This window comes from Mus caroli, chromosome 17, assembly GCF_900094665.2.
Source record: "Mus caroli chromosome 17, CAROLI_EIJ_v1.1, whole genome shotgun sequence".
NCBI classification, from domain to species: Eukaryota; Metazoa; Chordata; class Mammalia; order Rodentia; family Muridae; genus Mus; species Mus caroli.
In genome coordinates this window covers 30,057,356-30,074,651 of record NC_034586.1, presented here as the reverse complement: position 1 = coordinate 30,074,651, position 17,296 = coordinate 30,057,356, and the positions used below count along the sequence as shown (strand labels likewise).

At 46.8% G+C, this 17,296-nt stretch overlaps 1 protein-coding gene across 1 annotated transcript; it reads left to right on the top strand.

Moving 5' to 3' along the window:
• The first annotated feature begins 5,882 nt into the window (after positions 1–5,882).
• Positions 5,883–12,576, top strand: Angptl4 (angiopoietin like 4). Its single transcript, XM_021186292.1, has 7 exons — positions 5,883–6,395; positions 6,563–6,673; positions 6,809–6,926; positions 8,975–9,088; positions 10,096–10,191; positions 10,280–10,561; positions 11,908–12,576. Exons 1-7 carry the CDS (start codon positions 6,066–6,068, stop codon positions 12,087–12,089), a joined length of 1,233 nt encoding a protein of 410 aa, XP_021041951.1. The 5' UTR covers positions 5,883–6,065; the 3' UTR covers positions 12,090–12,576.
• Positions 12,577–17,296: the final 4,720 nt, after the last annotated feature.

Here is a 17,296-nt window from a genome sequence, read left to right as displayed (position 1 = left end):
TTTCGCCAGTCTAAGCTTGAATTGCTGACTTCCGGCTTCCATCTTCCAGTACTGTGCTTGCAGCTTGCACTGCCACATCCAGGTTGGGTTTTGAGAGTACAAGTTTGCCTGTATGTCACTGCCTGTGTTAGCGTGATTGAGTGCATGCTTGTGGAGGCCAAAGGAAGTTGTTGGATGTCCTTCTAGATCACCTGTCTCTCTATATACTGAGGCAGAGTTTCTCAATGGAATCCAGTCAGTTGAGCTAGTCTAACTAGTTAGCTTGCTCTGGGAATCCTTTGTCTCTGCCTCATGAGAGCCAGATTACAATCGGATAACCACATCAGCTCCGCATTTACTTGGGTCTGGGGTTCCAAATTTTGATACTCGTACTTGGACAGCATGTGCATTCATTACCCACTGACTCATCTCCTCAATGCCTGATCTTTCTTTCTAAAACAAGGGTCTCACATGTCAACCAAATTGGCCTTAACTACAATGTAACTGAGGCCAGCCTTGAATTTTTGACCCTCTTGTTTAAGCCTCCTAAATTCTGCGATTACCGATGTCATTGTTTCTCTTCTCATAAAAGAAATTTAAGGGGGAGATTATTTCAACTCACAGTTCATGGTTGCTGTGCATCATCGCTGGGGAAGTCACCATATCAGGCAGCCAATCATACTGCATCCTCAGCCAAGAAGAAGAGAGTAGGAAATGAAACACGCTAGGGATGATCCTACTTTTGCCACACATGTATTCTTTTGGTTTTGTATTTATTGTATTTATGTTTGAGTGTTTTGCTTCTATGTATGTGTATGTATCATATGCACGCCTAGTGCTCAAGGAAATTAGAAAAGGGCGGGTGTCAGATACCCTATAGTTACAGATGGTTGTGAGCTGCCATGCGGGTGCGAGGAACTCTGTTCCTCTGTAGAGTAACAAGTGTTCTTACCTGCTGAGCCATCTCTCAGCCTTGTTCTTTTTTTTTTCTTTCTTTCTTTTTTTTTCTTTTCTTTCTTTTTTTTTTTTTGGAGACAGAGTTTCTCTCTATAGCCCTGGCTGTCCTGGAACTCACTTTGTAGACCAGGCTGGCCTCGAACTCAGAAATCTGCCTGTCTCTGCCTCCCAAGTGCTGGGATTAAAGGCGTGTGCTACCACTGCCCGGCATCCAGCCTTGTTCTCATTCTCCACTCTTACACAGTCCGGGATATGTGCCACCCACGTGAGTAACTTAGCATAATCAAGATAACTACCACCACTGGGGGAGGGGGGCGTGGGTGTGTGGGAAGAGGGGAGTAGGAGAGTGCTGGAGTCCCGCCAGAGTTCCGGTGCTCTGGGCTGGCGGACGCGAGGAGGACTACGGGATGGACGCTTTCCTCGCAGCGACCCTGGGTGGGCATCTGACTGTGTTAAGCCACTGACCCCACACGGCGGGTGGTGGACAAGGGGCAGCCAGCCCCAGTTACTAGGTTCTCAGTCTCTGGCATCCCACTCTGGATATGGCGGAGGAGCAGAGAACAGAATAGGGGCCCCCGGGGTAGCACTCAGGGATAGGGTTAGGGTTAGGGTTAGGGTTACAAAGAAGTTAAGGGAAGAGGTCAGGGGGAGAGGGGGGCGCTGGGTGGTTCCCACGCAGGCAAGAGTCTTTGGTCTGGTCTGTGCTGCAGTGTAGGAAGGCCTTCTGTCGAGAGGTTAGACGCTGCTCATTAAGAGAAAGCCTATCCCATTGTTCAAGCACGGTGTGCCTTGATGGTCAGAGACAGCCTATGGTTTTGGAGCTTTATTGTAGAAAGGTAAGGGGAAAGAAAGAAGGTAGAAAAGAGAGAGAGAGAGACCGGCCATGGCCACGTGGAGAGATGGGGGAAGGGAGAGAGAGAAGAAAGGCTAGAGAATAAGAGAGGTAAAAGCTTAGAGAGAAAGAGAGAGGTGGGAAGAGAAAGAAAGAGAAGGTCGGGCGTGGTGGCGCAAGCCTTTAATCCCAGCACTCGGGAGGCAGAGGCAGGTGGATTTCTGAGTTCGAGGCCAGCCTGGTCTACAGAGTGAGTTCCAGGATCAGCCAGAGAAACCCTGTCTCAAAAAAAAAAAAAAAAAAAAAAAAAAGAAGGAAGGAAAGAGAGAGAAGGAGAGCTAGAGAGTAAGAAAGCTTAAAGAGAGCAAGGAGGGGCCAAGCAGACCCTCTTATAGTGGGGCTGCTATCTTGTTGTTGCTAGGTAACTGTGGAGAGGAGTCTAGCCAGATTGCCAGAAGCTTGGGACATTGTCTACTTGACTGCTAGCCACATACCTTTCTTGGCAGTATGACAGGAGCCAGGGGTCCAGGATAAAACACCTTCTCTCCCATGCAGGTGGAAATTACTACCCATTGGGTCCCAAGACCTAGGCTGGACGCTCGACTGGAGACCAAGCTGTCTGTGCATAGCCCATTGCCCCACACACCACCACTTCACAGGTAATTCTAACCTTTGTCAAGTTGACCATTCATACTAACCTGTGCCAACCTTTCTATAGCTATTGATTGGTTGGTTGAAGTACTGTAGGTAAACCTAGGGTCTCATGCACACTAGGCAAGTGCTATACAACTAAGCTAAGTTCCCAGTCCAAATATAGTGCCATATTTTTTTTCCAGTGTGAAGAACATTATCTCTGCTGGGTAAGAGCTCTAACAGTGAGCTGTATCCTCAGATCAAAGCCTTGTACCAAAGCTGGGAGTGTATGAAGACATGGACACGATATGATCCTAGCACAATGCCAACATATAATAGGTGCTTACAGAGTTATTGCAACAGCTGGGTAAGAGGGCACATTCCAGAAAGCAGTTTTTAGGATAAAAGCCAGAGCTAGTTCCAGATCCCAAGAGGACAGGAGTCTTTTGTAATGGTTGTACCCAGCAGGTACCTCCAAGAATCTTCAGGTTGTTCTGTACTCTCTGAAGCATGGAACTGAAGAAATCCATGAAAAGTATGTGGAGAAAAGACTATGTGGGATTTGGGGCTGGAAAGATGGTTTAGTGGAGAAGTCCTTGACTCACAGGGGCAAGAAATCAAATTCTGATTCCCAGAACCCACAAAAAATCTGGGCAGGCATAGTAACTTCCTATAATCTCAGTACTCCAGGAGCAGGAATGGGGGATCCCTAGGGCAAGGTGGTGAGCTTCAGGTCCAAGAATATTTCTTGCCCCAATAAATAGAGAAGGACACTTCGCTTTTCCATACACACGCACACACAAGAGCATGCTCACCTGCCCACGTGTGTGCCCATACATATGTTAATATACATCACACAAAAACTGGTCATGTTGGCAAAGTAATTGGTTTCCTTTAGTTTTTTAAGACTATTTTTTATTTTGTATGTATGAATGCCCCCTTGGAGATCCCAGAAGAGAACTGGATCCCCTGGAACTGGAGTTGTAGATGGATGTGAATCACAACATGGGTTTTCATATCCAAACACAGGTCTTGTACAAGAACAGCAAATGTGTGCATGTGTCTGTGTGTAGGTGTGTGCACATGTGTGCAGGTGCCTGAGAAGGCCAAGAGGGCATTGGGTCTTCCAAAGCTGAAGACATGTGGACCTTCTTGCTACTATCCTCTAAGTGTTAAGATGACAGGCATGCACCACCACACCCATCTCAGTGGTTTTTCTCTGGAGGCAAGAAGACTTGGACAAGGAGATAGCACATGGACTAGCACGGAATGCTATGTCCTGTGCCCAACGGCTGATGTTTGGGGAGAACAGATGGTGGATGTATGAATTCATTCCTTGTTGAGGGTTTTCTGCCTACTCTTCCTGTCTGCCTGCCACTGCTTCTGGGATCAGTCTGGCAAAAGGCCCAGCTGGTCAAGTGTACAAGCAGTGGCCTGCATGTCAGCCTTGAGGCATGCAGTTTCAGATTCCAGAGGTTTGCTGCTGGCTCCTAGCCCTGCTGACTCAACTTGGGGGTTTTTCAGTCAATTTGCCCTAAGGGTCTTCTTGTCAGACAGGTTTTCTGTGTCAGGCTCCTCTTCCTAGCAGGCTACAGGGGAACTGTCAGAAAAAGGAATATCCATGCAAACTTGTTGAATAAAAACTTAACCAGGCAGCATAAACAAGGAAAGTTGTCTGCCCCACCCCAGTCCTCTTTTGTCTCAGCCTTGTCCCTCTCCCCTGCTCAATGGTAGGGTTTATACACAAACTAAAAAACTCAGTACAGGATCTGGGCTGTATGGAATGAGTGAATGAATGGATGGGTGTGGAAGGGAAATCTTTGCTGATGTTCTCTAGATTGTTTGCTTTTTAAATTTTTTTAAAAAGATTTATTTTATTTAATTTATGAGTATATTGTAGCTGTCTTCAGACACACTGGAAGAGGGTATCAGATCCTATTACAGATGGTTATAAGCCATCATGTGGTTGCTGGGAATTGAACTCAGGACCTTTGGAAGATCAGTCAGTACTCTTAGCTGCTGAGCCATCTCTCCAGCCTGCTTTTTAATTTTTTTTTTTTTTTTTTTTTGCTTTTTAAATTTTTAAATGACTGTTTTAAGTTGTGTGCATGTGTGTAAGTGCCTGAGGAAGTCAAAGTCACCATGTCTCCTGGAGCTGGAATTAGAGGTGACTGTGAGCTGTTGGACTTAGATCCCCTGTAAAAGATGTAAATGCTCTTAACTGGTAAGATAGATTTCCAGCTCCTCCTGGCTCTTTTAGTTGTTGTTGTTGTTGTTGTTTTGTGACAAGGTCTTCTTCCTGCATGGCCTGGAACTTCACTATGTGGACCAGGCTGACCTCAAACTCACAGAGCTTCCTCCAATTGCTTCTTGCTCTGCAGTGCTGGGAGTTAAGGTATGCATAACTATGAATTGTTTTTGTTTTGTTTTGTTTTGAAACAAGGTCTTGCTGTTTCAGCTTTGACTGGTCTGGAACTTACTATGTAGAGCAGGCTAGCTTGTAGCTTGTACTATTCCCCTGTGTCCTGCGTGATGGGTTTACAGGTGCGTGCCATCAGTTTTGTTGTTGCTCTTGTTGTTTGGAGACCTGGCTCAGAGTAGCCCAGGCTCTCTTAAACTCACTTGTGTAGCTCAAGATGAATTCCACACTCTTCTGCTCCATGCCCCAAGAGCTGGGATGACAGGTCTGTCCTCAGACGCTGATCCTCCTTTAATGCAGGTAAATTCCTGGACACCAAGATCCCTGGTGGTGGAGGACAGGCAACAGGAGGAAGCCTAGGGTTGCACTCTCTACAATGTAGACAGAAATCCCAGCTATTGACTATTTGGCCAGGAAGAGGTGACTAATTGAACAAGGGTGTTAGTGATCCTCACAAACACATCTGCAATGACGAATGCTTGAGCTGGAAAGAGCGTGGGAGCCAGAAAGGTGGTGGAAGTGAGAGTGGGGGCAGGGGTTCCGCCTGGTCTGTGGATTAAAGATCTCAGGAAGCCTCTAAGAGGCAGGGAGCAAGGTTCTGTAATCCCCCACTTGCCATATGAACTCAGCCTACCAGGGAGAGAACTTTCTGCCACGTAACTCTGCCCTACTTTACTTTTGACTTGAGATGGGGTCAGTCAAGAAGGCATCCACGTAGCGGGAAGGGGCGGGTGGTGGTGGGAAAGAAGGCATCTACGACCTGATTTGTACGCCCTTTCCTCCTTTGAACCGGGCTGGGATGCGAGCTAGGGCTGGGAATTTCCGGCCTTAGGATGAACCATGCAGTGCAGAGACAGTCACGTCGCTTATTAGGTCACAAGGAAGGCGAAGCAGACATCCCCAAGGACTCTTCATACACACACACACACACACACACACACACACACACGCCACACACACACCCTCGTAACTACAAAGCCTGTGGCATTGCACCCTAAAACTTGGCCACTTGCTCCGCCCCCGGGCCCCGCCTCCAATGCTCTCCCTCCCACTCCCACACCCGCTTTATAAAGTGGGGCTTTAGGTGCAACCGTGAAACGCTTATGAGCTACGGGCTCCAGATCTTCTTCTGCACTAGAGCAAGTCTAAGTCTGAGCCGGCTCCCCCAGAACTCCAGCTACTGGGTCTTGAACTCCTGCGTTCCGGAGTCCTAGCGTTGCTGCACCCAAGGCCACCCCCAGAATCATGCGCTGCGCTCCGACAGCAAGCGCTGCCCTGATGCTATGCGCGGCTACTGCGGGGCTTTTGAGCGCGCAAGGGCGCCCTGCACAGCCAGAGCCACCGCGCTTTGCATCCTGGGACGAGATGAACTTGCTGGCTCACGGGCTGCTACAGCTCGGCCATGGGCTGCGCGAACACGTGGAGCGCACCCGTGGGCAGCTGGGCGCGCTGGAGCGCCGCATGGCTGCCTGTGGTAACGCTTGTCAGGGGCCCAAGGGAAAAGATGCACCCCTCAAAGACTCCGAGGATAGAGTCCCTGAAGGTCAGACTCCTGAGACTCTGCAGAGTTTGCAGGTAGGTGCATCCACCAGGACTCTGACTCTACTTAGACTCGTTTTGGGTCCTCCAGGACCCGGGTGGAGAAGGGCCTCAGAGCAGACTGTGAAAGGGTAGAAGGGAGGGTGAATAAGAGGAGGTCGCCGACTTAAAGCCAGGTCTTCACTAGTCTTGCATATCTTTAGACTCAGCTCAAGGCTCAAAACAGCAAGATCCAGCAATTGTTCCAGAAGGTGGCCCAGCAGCAGAGATACCTATCAAAGCAGAATCTGAGAATACAGAATCTTCAGAGCCAGGTAATTACCCCAGCAATTGGCCCAAATCGGAAAGAGGAAACAAAATGGGGGTGAAATGTAGTGGTGAAATGTGGCTAAGCAGTTGTTATGGCATGAGTCAAAAGATCTAACCACCCGTTTCCTGTCCGGTCTTAGATAGACCTCTTGGCCCCCACGCACCTAGACAATGGAGTAGACAAGACTTCGAGGGGAAAGAGGCTTCCCAAGATGACCCAGCTCATTGGCTTGACTCCCAACGCCACCCACTTACACAGTGAGTATATCTGGTCTTTGCTGTCATCTGGCAACTCCCCAACCACCCCACTTGCCATTCCAATCCTTAGCCTTCTTGTCAGGTCCACCTTAATAGGAAAGAAAGAGATTCTGGCCTTGGGTTCCTGTGGGCTCACTAGGCTCTAGTCAAGGGTATTTTTATATATTGCACCCTCTTCACTTATAACCCTGCTTGGCCAGACCACCCCACCATTCTTTCCCAGCAAGAATCTTCCCAAAATCTTATTAGCCATTAACCAGAACAAGTAGAGGAAGGCTAAAGGAGCTAAAGTTTCAGGGGTTCTGGGAGATGGTGGTGTAGCTCAAGGACATCATCCAAAGGAATCCAGGGGTGTGTGTGTGTGTGGATGTGTGTGCGTTTCCGAGGTTTGGAACCCTCCAACATCTCTTGATATAACTATAAGAGGGAAAACCAGAGTAAGCACACCCCCACGCCAGCTCCTAGACTAGATACATCCTCTTACATCTTACAGATACAGATCCTTTGTCCTGAAAGCTTCCATCCAATCACATACACATATATACCTAACAGTTTTCCATCACAATTTCTAGGTCTTAGATTGTGGATGTCCATGCCCAATACTTTGTTTCAAATTGAAGTATGTGTGGAGCGAGGGAGTGCAGGGCGGGTGGGTCGGGGGTGCGGGGCACAGAGTCAGAGGCTCCCAGTTCCAACCCTGAGTTCATGCCTATTCGTTCACCCTTCTTGACATCTGTGGCTCTCCACAGCCAACTAGGTGAAAGTTTGGATATCCCCTTCACACCCTAAGGCTGCTTGCTGGCTTTCAGCCCAACCTCTTTAGACTTAATCCCTCCCCTGGCTTTTACTTAGGCAAGTACCTAAGCATGACAAGGGTCATGGATGAGCTTTTCCGGGGTCGGCAGGCATAGGTTCTGGATGGGTGATGTGGTGGAAGAGAAGAGCTGAGGGGGGTGGTTTTGTGGCTTTGGAGCTCCCAGACTCAGCCTAGCCAAGTAGAGGAAAGTTCAGAGCTGGAGAGACAAACAGCTGGCCCTAATGGGAACCACATGGGTGGTTTGGCAGTGTGCCTGTCCCGATTGGATGAGAGGAAAGTAGGGGAAAGGGAGCGAGCTGCCTGAGGGATTGGAAAGTATACTTCCCATCTTTCTGGGTCTGCCCCCACTCCTGGCAGTGCAGACAGAGCTGGCTGGCAGAAAGTGCCTGCATGCCCCTCCCCCAGTGACCTTTCTCCTACTTTCCCTGGCTGGGCTGGGGGTGGTTCTTCCTGAATTTAGAGGACTTGTCAAGGCCAAGTTCTTTCTCTCCTCCTCTCCTCTTTTTCTTCTAGAATTCTTCCTCTCCCCCTTCTTCTGGTAACAGACATGGCCGTAGCCCGCACACACCCCCAGCCTCAGTCTCCCATCCCACTGTCAGCATCTTCTACTAATTCAGAGTACCTCTTTGCTCTGTCAGCTCAGCTCTTGCCTTACCCCAGATCCACCCCTGTCCATTGTTTTAAGTCTTCACTGAAACACTGACTATGGGGTAGGCTCTAGGTGGTTACAGGTCCCTACTGTGGACAAACTTCCTCCTTGTCTCTGGCCTCAGTGGGAGGAGTGGGGACATGCCTCCAGATGACTCTTCATCAGTGATAATATCTCTATTCACTTTTGGGAGTCTAACAGGGCTTGAGAGAGTGGAACAGCATCCTTTTAGAAGCTGGGACCCAGAGAAAGGAATGGGAAAATGGAATCCCTGGCATCAGGACCATGTGCTGATTGTCAATAACAGGAAGGTGTGATACATGGGGAAAAGGCTCAGGGAAAGAAGCCAGAGAGGGTAGACAAGCAGAGTGGGAAGAGTGAAGATTGGTCAAGGGACTGACCAACCGTTCCTTAGTGTGCCTTGAGGACCCTACTGGAGAATGCTATAATGAGCCAGGAACAAGTTTAGGCAAATCACCCTGTGGGGCTCATCCTCTGCCACCAACCCTTCACACTCACCTGTCTCCTGAAATCGCTGGGGGCTTCTCTCCTGCTTCACTCTCTCCCTTTGTCTACTTTCAGGGCCTCCCCGGGACTGCCAGGAACTCTTCCAAGAAGGGGAGCGGCACAGTGGACTTTTCCAGATCCAGCCTCTGGGGTCTCCACCATTTTTGGTCAACTGTGAGATGACTTCAGGTAGGATGCACTAACCCCCCAAGGAGCCTCCTTGCCAGGCACAGCCCTGATGTCATAAAATAAAGCCATGTATAGCTCAATAATACAAGCACTTACCTAGCTTGTATAAGCTCCTGGGATCCTTCCACAGTAACACACACACACACACACACACACACACCCTATTATGCAGCTTGTAGGATGTAGTCTGTAGGAGGTATATAGATAATCTTTTTCCCTATTGACAGGCATCTCAAGCTCAGTGATAGGTTTCTGTGGTTAAGGTGTACGGCTGTCCAGGTCTAGTCATCTACAAGGTGAGATCAAGTCCAGCCTGGGTAACTTAGTATAACCCTGTCACGCAATAACAAAATATAAGTGAGCTGGGGACATAGCTTAATGAGAAAGTGCCTCCTAGAATGTACAAGACCCTAAATTCAGTGCATAGAACTACAGTTGGATATGGTGACTTGTGCCTATATTTATAATCCCAATACTTGGGAGGTTGCGACAAAAGGATTGTTGAAAGTGCAAGGCCAGCCTTATCTCAGTCTTCATGGGCTGGGAATAAAGCTCAGTTGGTAAAGCGCTTCCGTTGAATGTATGAAGCCCTGGCTTCCATCTCCAACACTGCATAAAATAGGTATCATAATTCAAGTTTGCTACCCAAAACTCTGGAGGTGGTAGCAGGCTGATGAGGAGTTTGAGATCATCCACAGTTACATAGTGAGTTGAAGGACAGCTTGGACTATAGGAAAAATTTGAGGTCATCCTTGGCTACAAAACCATGTTTTAAGCCAGTCTAAGGTAGAGACTCTGTTTCAAACAACAAAACACATATACTCCTGGTTCCCGAGGCAGGCTCCTAGGATGGAAGTCTGTTCTGGTCCCACCCCCTGCGGGGACTGATGAGTGTGTTGCCCTTCCTGGGATTGTATGGAAGCATGACATTAGGCTTGCAAGCTAGGTAGGACTATCAGTTTCCCTGTGAGAAGGGACTTATGGTGACTTTTTGTCTTTCTGGGCAGATGGAGGCTGGACAGTGATTCAGAGACGCCTGAACGGCTCTGTGGACTTCAACCAGTCCTGGGAAGCCTACAAGGATGGCTTCGGAGATCCCCAAGGTAGGTGTTTCTCTGGAGGCCATAGTGATGCAAGGAGCAAAGGGCACGAGAGTTGAGCCCGGCTCACATATGATTTCTCTTGATTCAGGCGAGTTCTGGCTGGGCCTGGAAAAGATGCACAGCATCACAGGGGACCGAGGAAGCCAATTGGCTGTGCAGCTCCAGGACTGGGATGGCAATGCCAAATTGCTCCAATTTCCCATCCATTTGGGGGGTGAGGACACAGCCTACAGCCTGCAGCTCACTGAGCCCACGGCCAATGAGCTGGGTGCCACCAACGTTTCCCCCAATGGCCTTTCCCTGCCCTTCTCTACTTGGGACCAAGACCATGACCTCCGTGGGGACCTTAACTGTGCCAAGAGCCTCTCTGGTAAGCAGATTTTATTCCCACTGTAGCCTACATTCAGTCCCAAAGTGTGCATCCATGCCTTGTCCCCCTTTTCTCCTTGCCTCCTGTGTGCCTATGGGCCAGTCATTGAGTTAATCTCTGCTGTTTTCAGTTTCCCTGTCTTTAAGTGAACATGATCATGGTGCCCACTTTTGAAAATTCAACTGAGAATACTTGTGGGTGTGTAGCTGACACAGGGCAAAGCCAAGACAAATCCTTGTCTTATTCTTTTCAATTCTGAGGTATAGGGTCTTGTGCCTGTTAGCCAAACATTCTGGCACAGAGCTACACCCTGGCCCCTGGTGTTTTGTTTTTGTTGTCTGTTTGACTCAGGGCCTCATATAGCTCCAGCTGGCCTTGAACTTGTTATATAGCTAAAGATAAGCTTAAAGGGTCAGCCTCGGAGCTGGAGAGATGGCTAAGTGGTTAAGAGCACGGACTGCTCTTCCCAGGGGTCCTGAGTTCAATTCCCAGCAACTACATGGTGGCTCACAACCATCTCCAATGGGGTCTGATGCCCTCTTCTGGTGTGTCTGAAGAGAGCAATGGTGTATTCATATTAAGTAAATAAACCATTTTAAAAAGGAGGGGGGCATCAGCCTCTAACTCCTGAGTGTTGGGGTATCAGGCGTGTGCCATTGTGCTCCTGAGGATCAATCCCACAATTCCATGCCTGGTAGGCAAGCACTGTAACAAATGAGCTACAGTACTAGCTCTTCTTCTGCTTCACTTATTCAGTCAGGATCAAACTATAAAGAGCAGGCTGGCCTCAAACTTCCTATCGTACTGCTGAGCACTGTGACTACAAATTTCTGCCCACAAGCTCTGCTTCATAGTGTAGCTCACTTGGCAGAGAACCTACCTAACATGAGTGAAGGCCTAGGCTTCATTGCCCATACCATATAAAACACGCGTGGTTGTACGGTGTCAACCATAGACTCAGAAAGAGGAGGCAGGTAAAGCAGAAATTTTAAATTGTCTTTGGCCACGTGGAGAGTTTGAGGCCAGCCTCCCGTCACAAAACAAAAATAAGACTTATGAGATGGCTCAGCCAGTGACAGTGTTTGCCTACAATCCTGAAGACCTAAGTTTGATCTCCAGGACTCACATAGTAGAAAGAGATCACTGGCTCCCACAAGCTGTCCTCTGACCTTCATACCCACTGTGGCATGTACACCCACACACATATACACGGGAACACAAAGTAAATAAATGTAATAAATTCTAACGGCGTAAAATCCAAAGTTCATCTTGTCTCCAGCTGTGCTTTCTTTCTCAGTATGGAAACTCAAGACCTTGACCGCATCTCCTGTTCTTTAACCCTATAGGTGGCTGGTGGTTTGGTACCTGCAGCCATTCCAATCTCAATGGACAATACTTCCACTCTATCCCACGGCAACGGCAGGAACGTAAAAAGGGTATCTTCTGGAAAACATGGAAGGGCCGCTACTATCCTCTGCAGGCTACCACCCTGCTGATCCAGCCCATGGAGGCTACAGCAGCCTCCTAGCCTCCTCACTGGAGCCTGGTTCCAGGCCTAAGAAGACAGTGACTTTGGTTGTGGCCCTGAGATTTGGCCATTCTCTGCTGGGGGCAGGAGCTCTAAGTAGGGCTATCTGCGTCTTGTGGACAAAGAAGAAGCCCGTAACTGGAGAGACTGGAGGACCCCTTTTCCGTGTCGGGGTCTGCAAGCATTGTTGTCTGAAACAGTCAGAGCAACAGGAAACAAATGGCCCAGACCCAGAAAACATGGGCTCGAGGGGCATTGAATATCACTTCCCGCCTACCAGAGAAGTTGGGGATGCAGAGGGACCACTTCAGTCCAACTAGCTGGGCCCTTAATGGCGGACTCAGTCATATTGACTGACTGGAGACAGGGTGCCAGGAGCCCTGGATACACTCATGGTGCTGTTGTGGGTGCTGTGGATGCACAGGTGCCAACTGTGGTTCCCAGGCACAGCTCACAGCATTCTTACAATAAAAACAACCTCAGAACATTTTGTTCTCTGTTGTTTCATTTGATTTTTCCAAGTGAATAGTTTCAAAGTTCGAGTAAACACGTTCCTCGGGTGGTGACCGTATTCCCAGATCCGTTAAGGACAGAACTGGTTGGCTATTCCTTCCTAGTGATTTCAGCTTCCTTCTTTTAGTATTTCATGATGTGAGCCTCTCTTGTTTATATTTCAAAATCTCAAAACAGGTCCAGGGAGGTGGCTCAGTGATTAGGAATACTCGTTCTTCCAGAGGGCCTGGGTTTGGTTCCCAGCCTTCACATAGCAGCTAACAATACCCTGAAACTCTACTTCAAGGGGGTCCAATGCCTCCTCTGACCTCCACGGCTCCTGTACAAATGTGAGACATATGCAAATATTTAGGCACACACATAGGAAAGAAAATATTTTTTAGAAAACAGAGTTAGGGAAATGGCTTAATGATTCCAGACGTTTGCTGTCTAAGCCTGGTGACTGAGTTCAAGCACCCAAAAGGTCAAAGGACAGAACAGACTCCGCAAAGTTGGCCTTTGACCACCACACACAAGCCATGGCACTTGGGCTGTCACACAGATATATACACAATAAATAAGTGTTTTTTTTTTTAACTTTTAAAAGTTAAAAATCATATAACTCATGCAGTCCAATCATTAGGGAAATTGGTGATAGAGACAAGTAAAAAGTCTTTCTGATCAGTACTCGGTGGGATACACACATATCTCCAGCCCCTGGGAGGTGGACATAGGAGCTTTGCAAATTCTAAGCCAGACTAGGCAATAGAACAAGATCCTGTATCACAAACAGGGTGAGTGCTGCAGATGTAGCTCAATTGGTCATACGAAGCATGCACAGACCCTGGGTTCTTTCCCAGCAGCACTGCATAAATAAAGTATAGCGCTAGATAACACAGTAATGCTGGTATTTGGGAGGTGGAGGCATGAGGATTAGAAGTTGAGGTAACCTGGGCTACAAGAAAGAAAAAGAAGAGAGAAAAGCAAAATGAGATGAAGTTAATTTTAGAAATCTAAACCCGATGTCATATTCCATACTTGCAATTTCAGCACTTGGGGAGCTGAGGCAGGGGGACCAGAATCACTATGAGTTTGAGTCCAACTTAGGCTATATAATAAGACCTTGTCTAAGAAAAACAAAAACGTTAAAAAAGTATTTATTTGTCTGATTGTTTATGTATTTATTTATTCATTCACTTATACATGTGGGCAAACTTCTGCCTTGACACTTGTACAAAGTTCAGAGGACAACTTGCAGGAGTTGATCCTTCACGTGTGTCTCAGGAATCCACACTTGGCAGCAACCTCCTTCACCTATTAGGCAATCTTGCCAGTGCCACACATATTCCTATTTCAATGTATGATCAATATTTTACAGAGTTTTTGCATTTTGAGACGAGGTTTCCTATAGCCTAAGCTGGCCTCTAAATCAGTATGTTGCTGAGGCTTGCCTTGATCCTCCTGCCTCCACTTTCTGACTGCTTCAATGACAGGCTAGACCCACCCTTCCTAGCTTATGCTATTTTTAAATTTCTTCTAAGTTATTCTGATGGCTGTATGTATTATCTGCTTCTGGCACTTCTCAGTTTGGACCAGCCATGACACACAGACTCATTGAACATGAGCCACTGGCTAGTGACTGCCATACTAGGTAGCATATTGGTAGCATAAATACAAACACAAGGTTTTCAGTAAATTCTTGACATTTTTGACCATACCAAAATGGTATGAGAGAAGAGGAGGGACAGATAGGAATATTGTTCTATATCACAAAAACACACTTGAGGCTAGTAAGATGGCTCACCAGGTAAAAGAGCATCAACGTGGGTGCTATGACTCAAACATGGCTCCTCTGCAAGAACAGCAAGCACTTCCAATTACTGAGCCACTTTTTAAACCCTATTTTTTATTTTTATTTATTTATTTTTTTGGTTTTCGAGACAGGGTTTCTCTGTATAGCCATGGCTGTCCTGGAACTCACTTTGTAGATCAGGCTGGCTTGAACTCAGAAATCTGCCTGCCTCTGCCTCCCGAGTGCTGGGACAAAAGGTGTGCACCACCATGCCTGGCCTAAACCCTATTTTTGAGAAATATACACGATGACTTCCATACTTGTTAGACAATTTTACATTCCCACCAGCCCTGTATATGGATTCCCTTTTGTCTTTATTCTCATCAGCATTAACTATTGTCTGCTGCTTGGGTTTTTTTGGTTTGGTTTGTTTTGGTTTGTTTTGGTTTGTTTTTGTTTTTGTTTTGTTTTGTTTTAAAACAATGTCTGACTCTAGCCCTAGCTGGTCTGGAACTCACAATGTATGTCAGGTATCAGGCTATTTGTTTTTTATTTTGGTTTGTTTTTTGTCTCTTGTCTTTTGAGACAGAGTCTCCTATGTATCCTTGGTTGGATACCCTAGACCTTAATATGTAGACCAGGCTAACGCTGAATTCACACGAGATTCGCCTGCCTCTGTTTTCCAAGTGGTGGAATTAAAGGCATGCAGTAGCACACCAGGCCAGACTGTTTTTGACTTTTTGTTGTTGTTGTTGTTGTTCTTTTCTTTTTGTTTTTGGAGGTTTTTTTTTGTAGGTATCACAGGTTTTTTTTGGGGGGGGGCTGTTGTTGTTGTTTTGTTTCTGCCGAGGTTTCACAATCAAGATAAAAATTTTTTAGTTGGATATTTTATTTGTTTACATTTCAAATGTTATCCCCTTTCCTGGTTTCCCCTCTGAAAACCTCCCTATCCCATCCCCCCTTACCCTGCTTCTTTGAGGGTGCTCCCCCACCCACCTACCCACTCCTGCCTCACTGCCTTAGCATTCCTCTACACTGGAGCATAAGGCCTTCACAGGACCAAGGGCCACCTCTCCCATTGATGCCAGTTAAGGCCCCTTTAACTCCTTCAGTCCTTCCCCTAACTCCTCCACTGGGGTCCCTGTGTTCAGCCTTCTCGAACTCAGAAATCCGCCTGCCTCTGCCTCCCGAGTGCTGGGATTTTTTTTTTTTTTAATTACTGCCTTTCTGACTGAGGTAAGGTATAAGGTTTTTGTTTGTTTGTTTTAAAAAAATATTTACGAGCTAGAGTTGCAAGTGGATGTTGTGAGTTGCCTGAAGTGGGTACTAGGAACCAACTTGGGTCGAAAAACAGTATGTGCTGTTAATAGCTGAGCCATCCCATCAGCTCCTCAATGTCATTTTGATTTGCATTTTCTGACAGCTAGTGAGGTTGAATATTGTATCATGTTTATTGGCCACTTATACCCCATCCTTTTAGCACTGTCTGCTTATTTCAGCACCCATTTTACGGATTGGGTAGTTGGCTTTGTTATTGTTTGACCTTTTTATGGAGCAACTAAACATTCCAAGTCCTGTGCCAGGCATCCGGCAGACTCTCCTGGACAGAAAGATCGCTGCCCTCCCAATCATCTCCCATACGAACATGTTGATGTCTAACTGGAAATCTACATTGGAACACTTTTGAGATTAAAATATGTTGTTGATAACTAAACTAGACAATAGACACAAAGCAGCACACTCTCAGGCATATCGGGATGTATTGACCCACTGCACAAAGCGTGCACACAGAGCTGGAGAAATGCCTTAGCAGTTTAAAGTGCAGAGGAACTAAGTCTGGTTCCTAGCACCCATGTCAGGAAGCTTTAAACTGTAACTCTAGCTCCAGGGAGCCAATGTGGACGCCCATGAGCCCTGGCACTCACACGCACACTCACACACAGACTCGGTGCATGCAAATAATTGAAAAATAAAAGAAATTGGTTTCTTTTAAAATGATTTTTTTTCCCTGTACAATGTAGTATCTAAGTGAGGGTATTGAATCCCCTGGAACTGGAGTTATAGACATTTGTGAGCTATCATATTGGTCCTGAGACTTGAACCCAGGACCTCTGGAAGAACAGCCAGTGCACTTAACCACTAAGCCATCTCTCCAACCCCTAAAGTACTTTTAAAAATATAAACCTAGAGCTGAAGATATTTCAGGATGGTGTGCTTATTAAGCATGTCTCAGGTTCAACACACAGCATGGGGGGGTGGGGAGAGACAAAAACAAAAGTCAAGGAGACACCAACCTATACTTTTGACTCAGCAAATCTACACTTAGCATTTGTTCATGAGATATGTTTTCTGTAAATTTTACTTAAAGAAATCAGACTATGTCAGTAAAGTATACTGGCATATACCTGTAATTCCAGCATTTGGAAGGTGAGTAGAGGAAAGATGATGAAAGATAATCAAGATTATCCCTGGCTGCCTAGTGAGATGGAGGCCAGCCTGGGGTATGTAAGACCCTGCCTCAAAAAAACAAAAACAAAAAAACAAAACCCTAGAGTGTTTTGCTTAGCATGCATGAAGCCCTGAGTTACTAGAACAACATTCTCCAATCATAACATTCTTTAATGACAGTATTTGGAAGGTGAAGGTATGAAGATCAAGAGTTAAAGTCAGGGCTGCAGAGATGGCTCAGGGTTACATGGGATTGATTTCCAGCATCCCCTTGGCAGTTCACAACTGTTCGTAATTCCCATTCTCGCATTCTCAGGTATCTGACTTCCTCTTCTGGCCTTCACAGGCAAAACATACATGCACATAAAAAATTAATTAATTAAAAGATTATCACACACAGACATACACAAAGACCATACACAAAGGAGAGAGAGAGAGAGAGAGAGAGAGAGAGAGAGAGAGAGAGAGAGAGAGA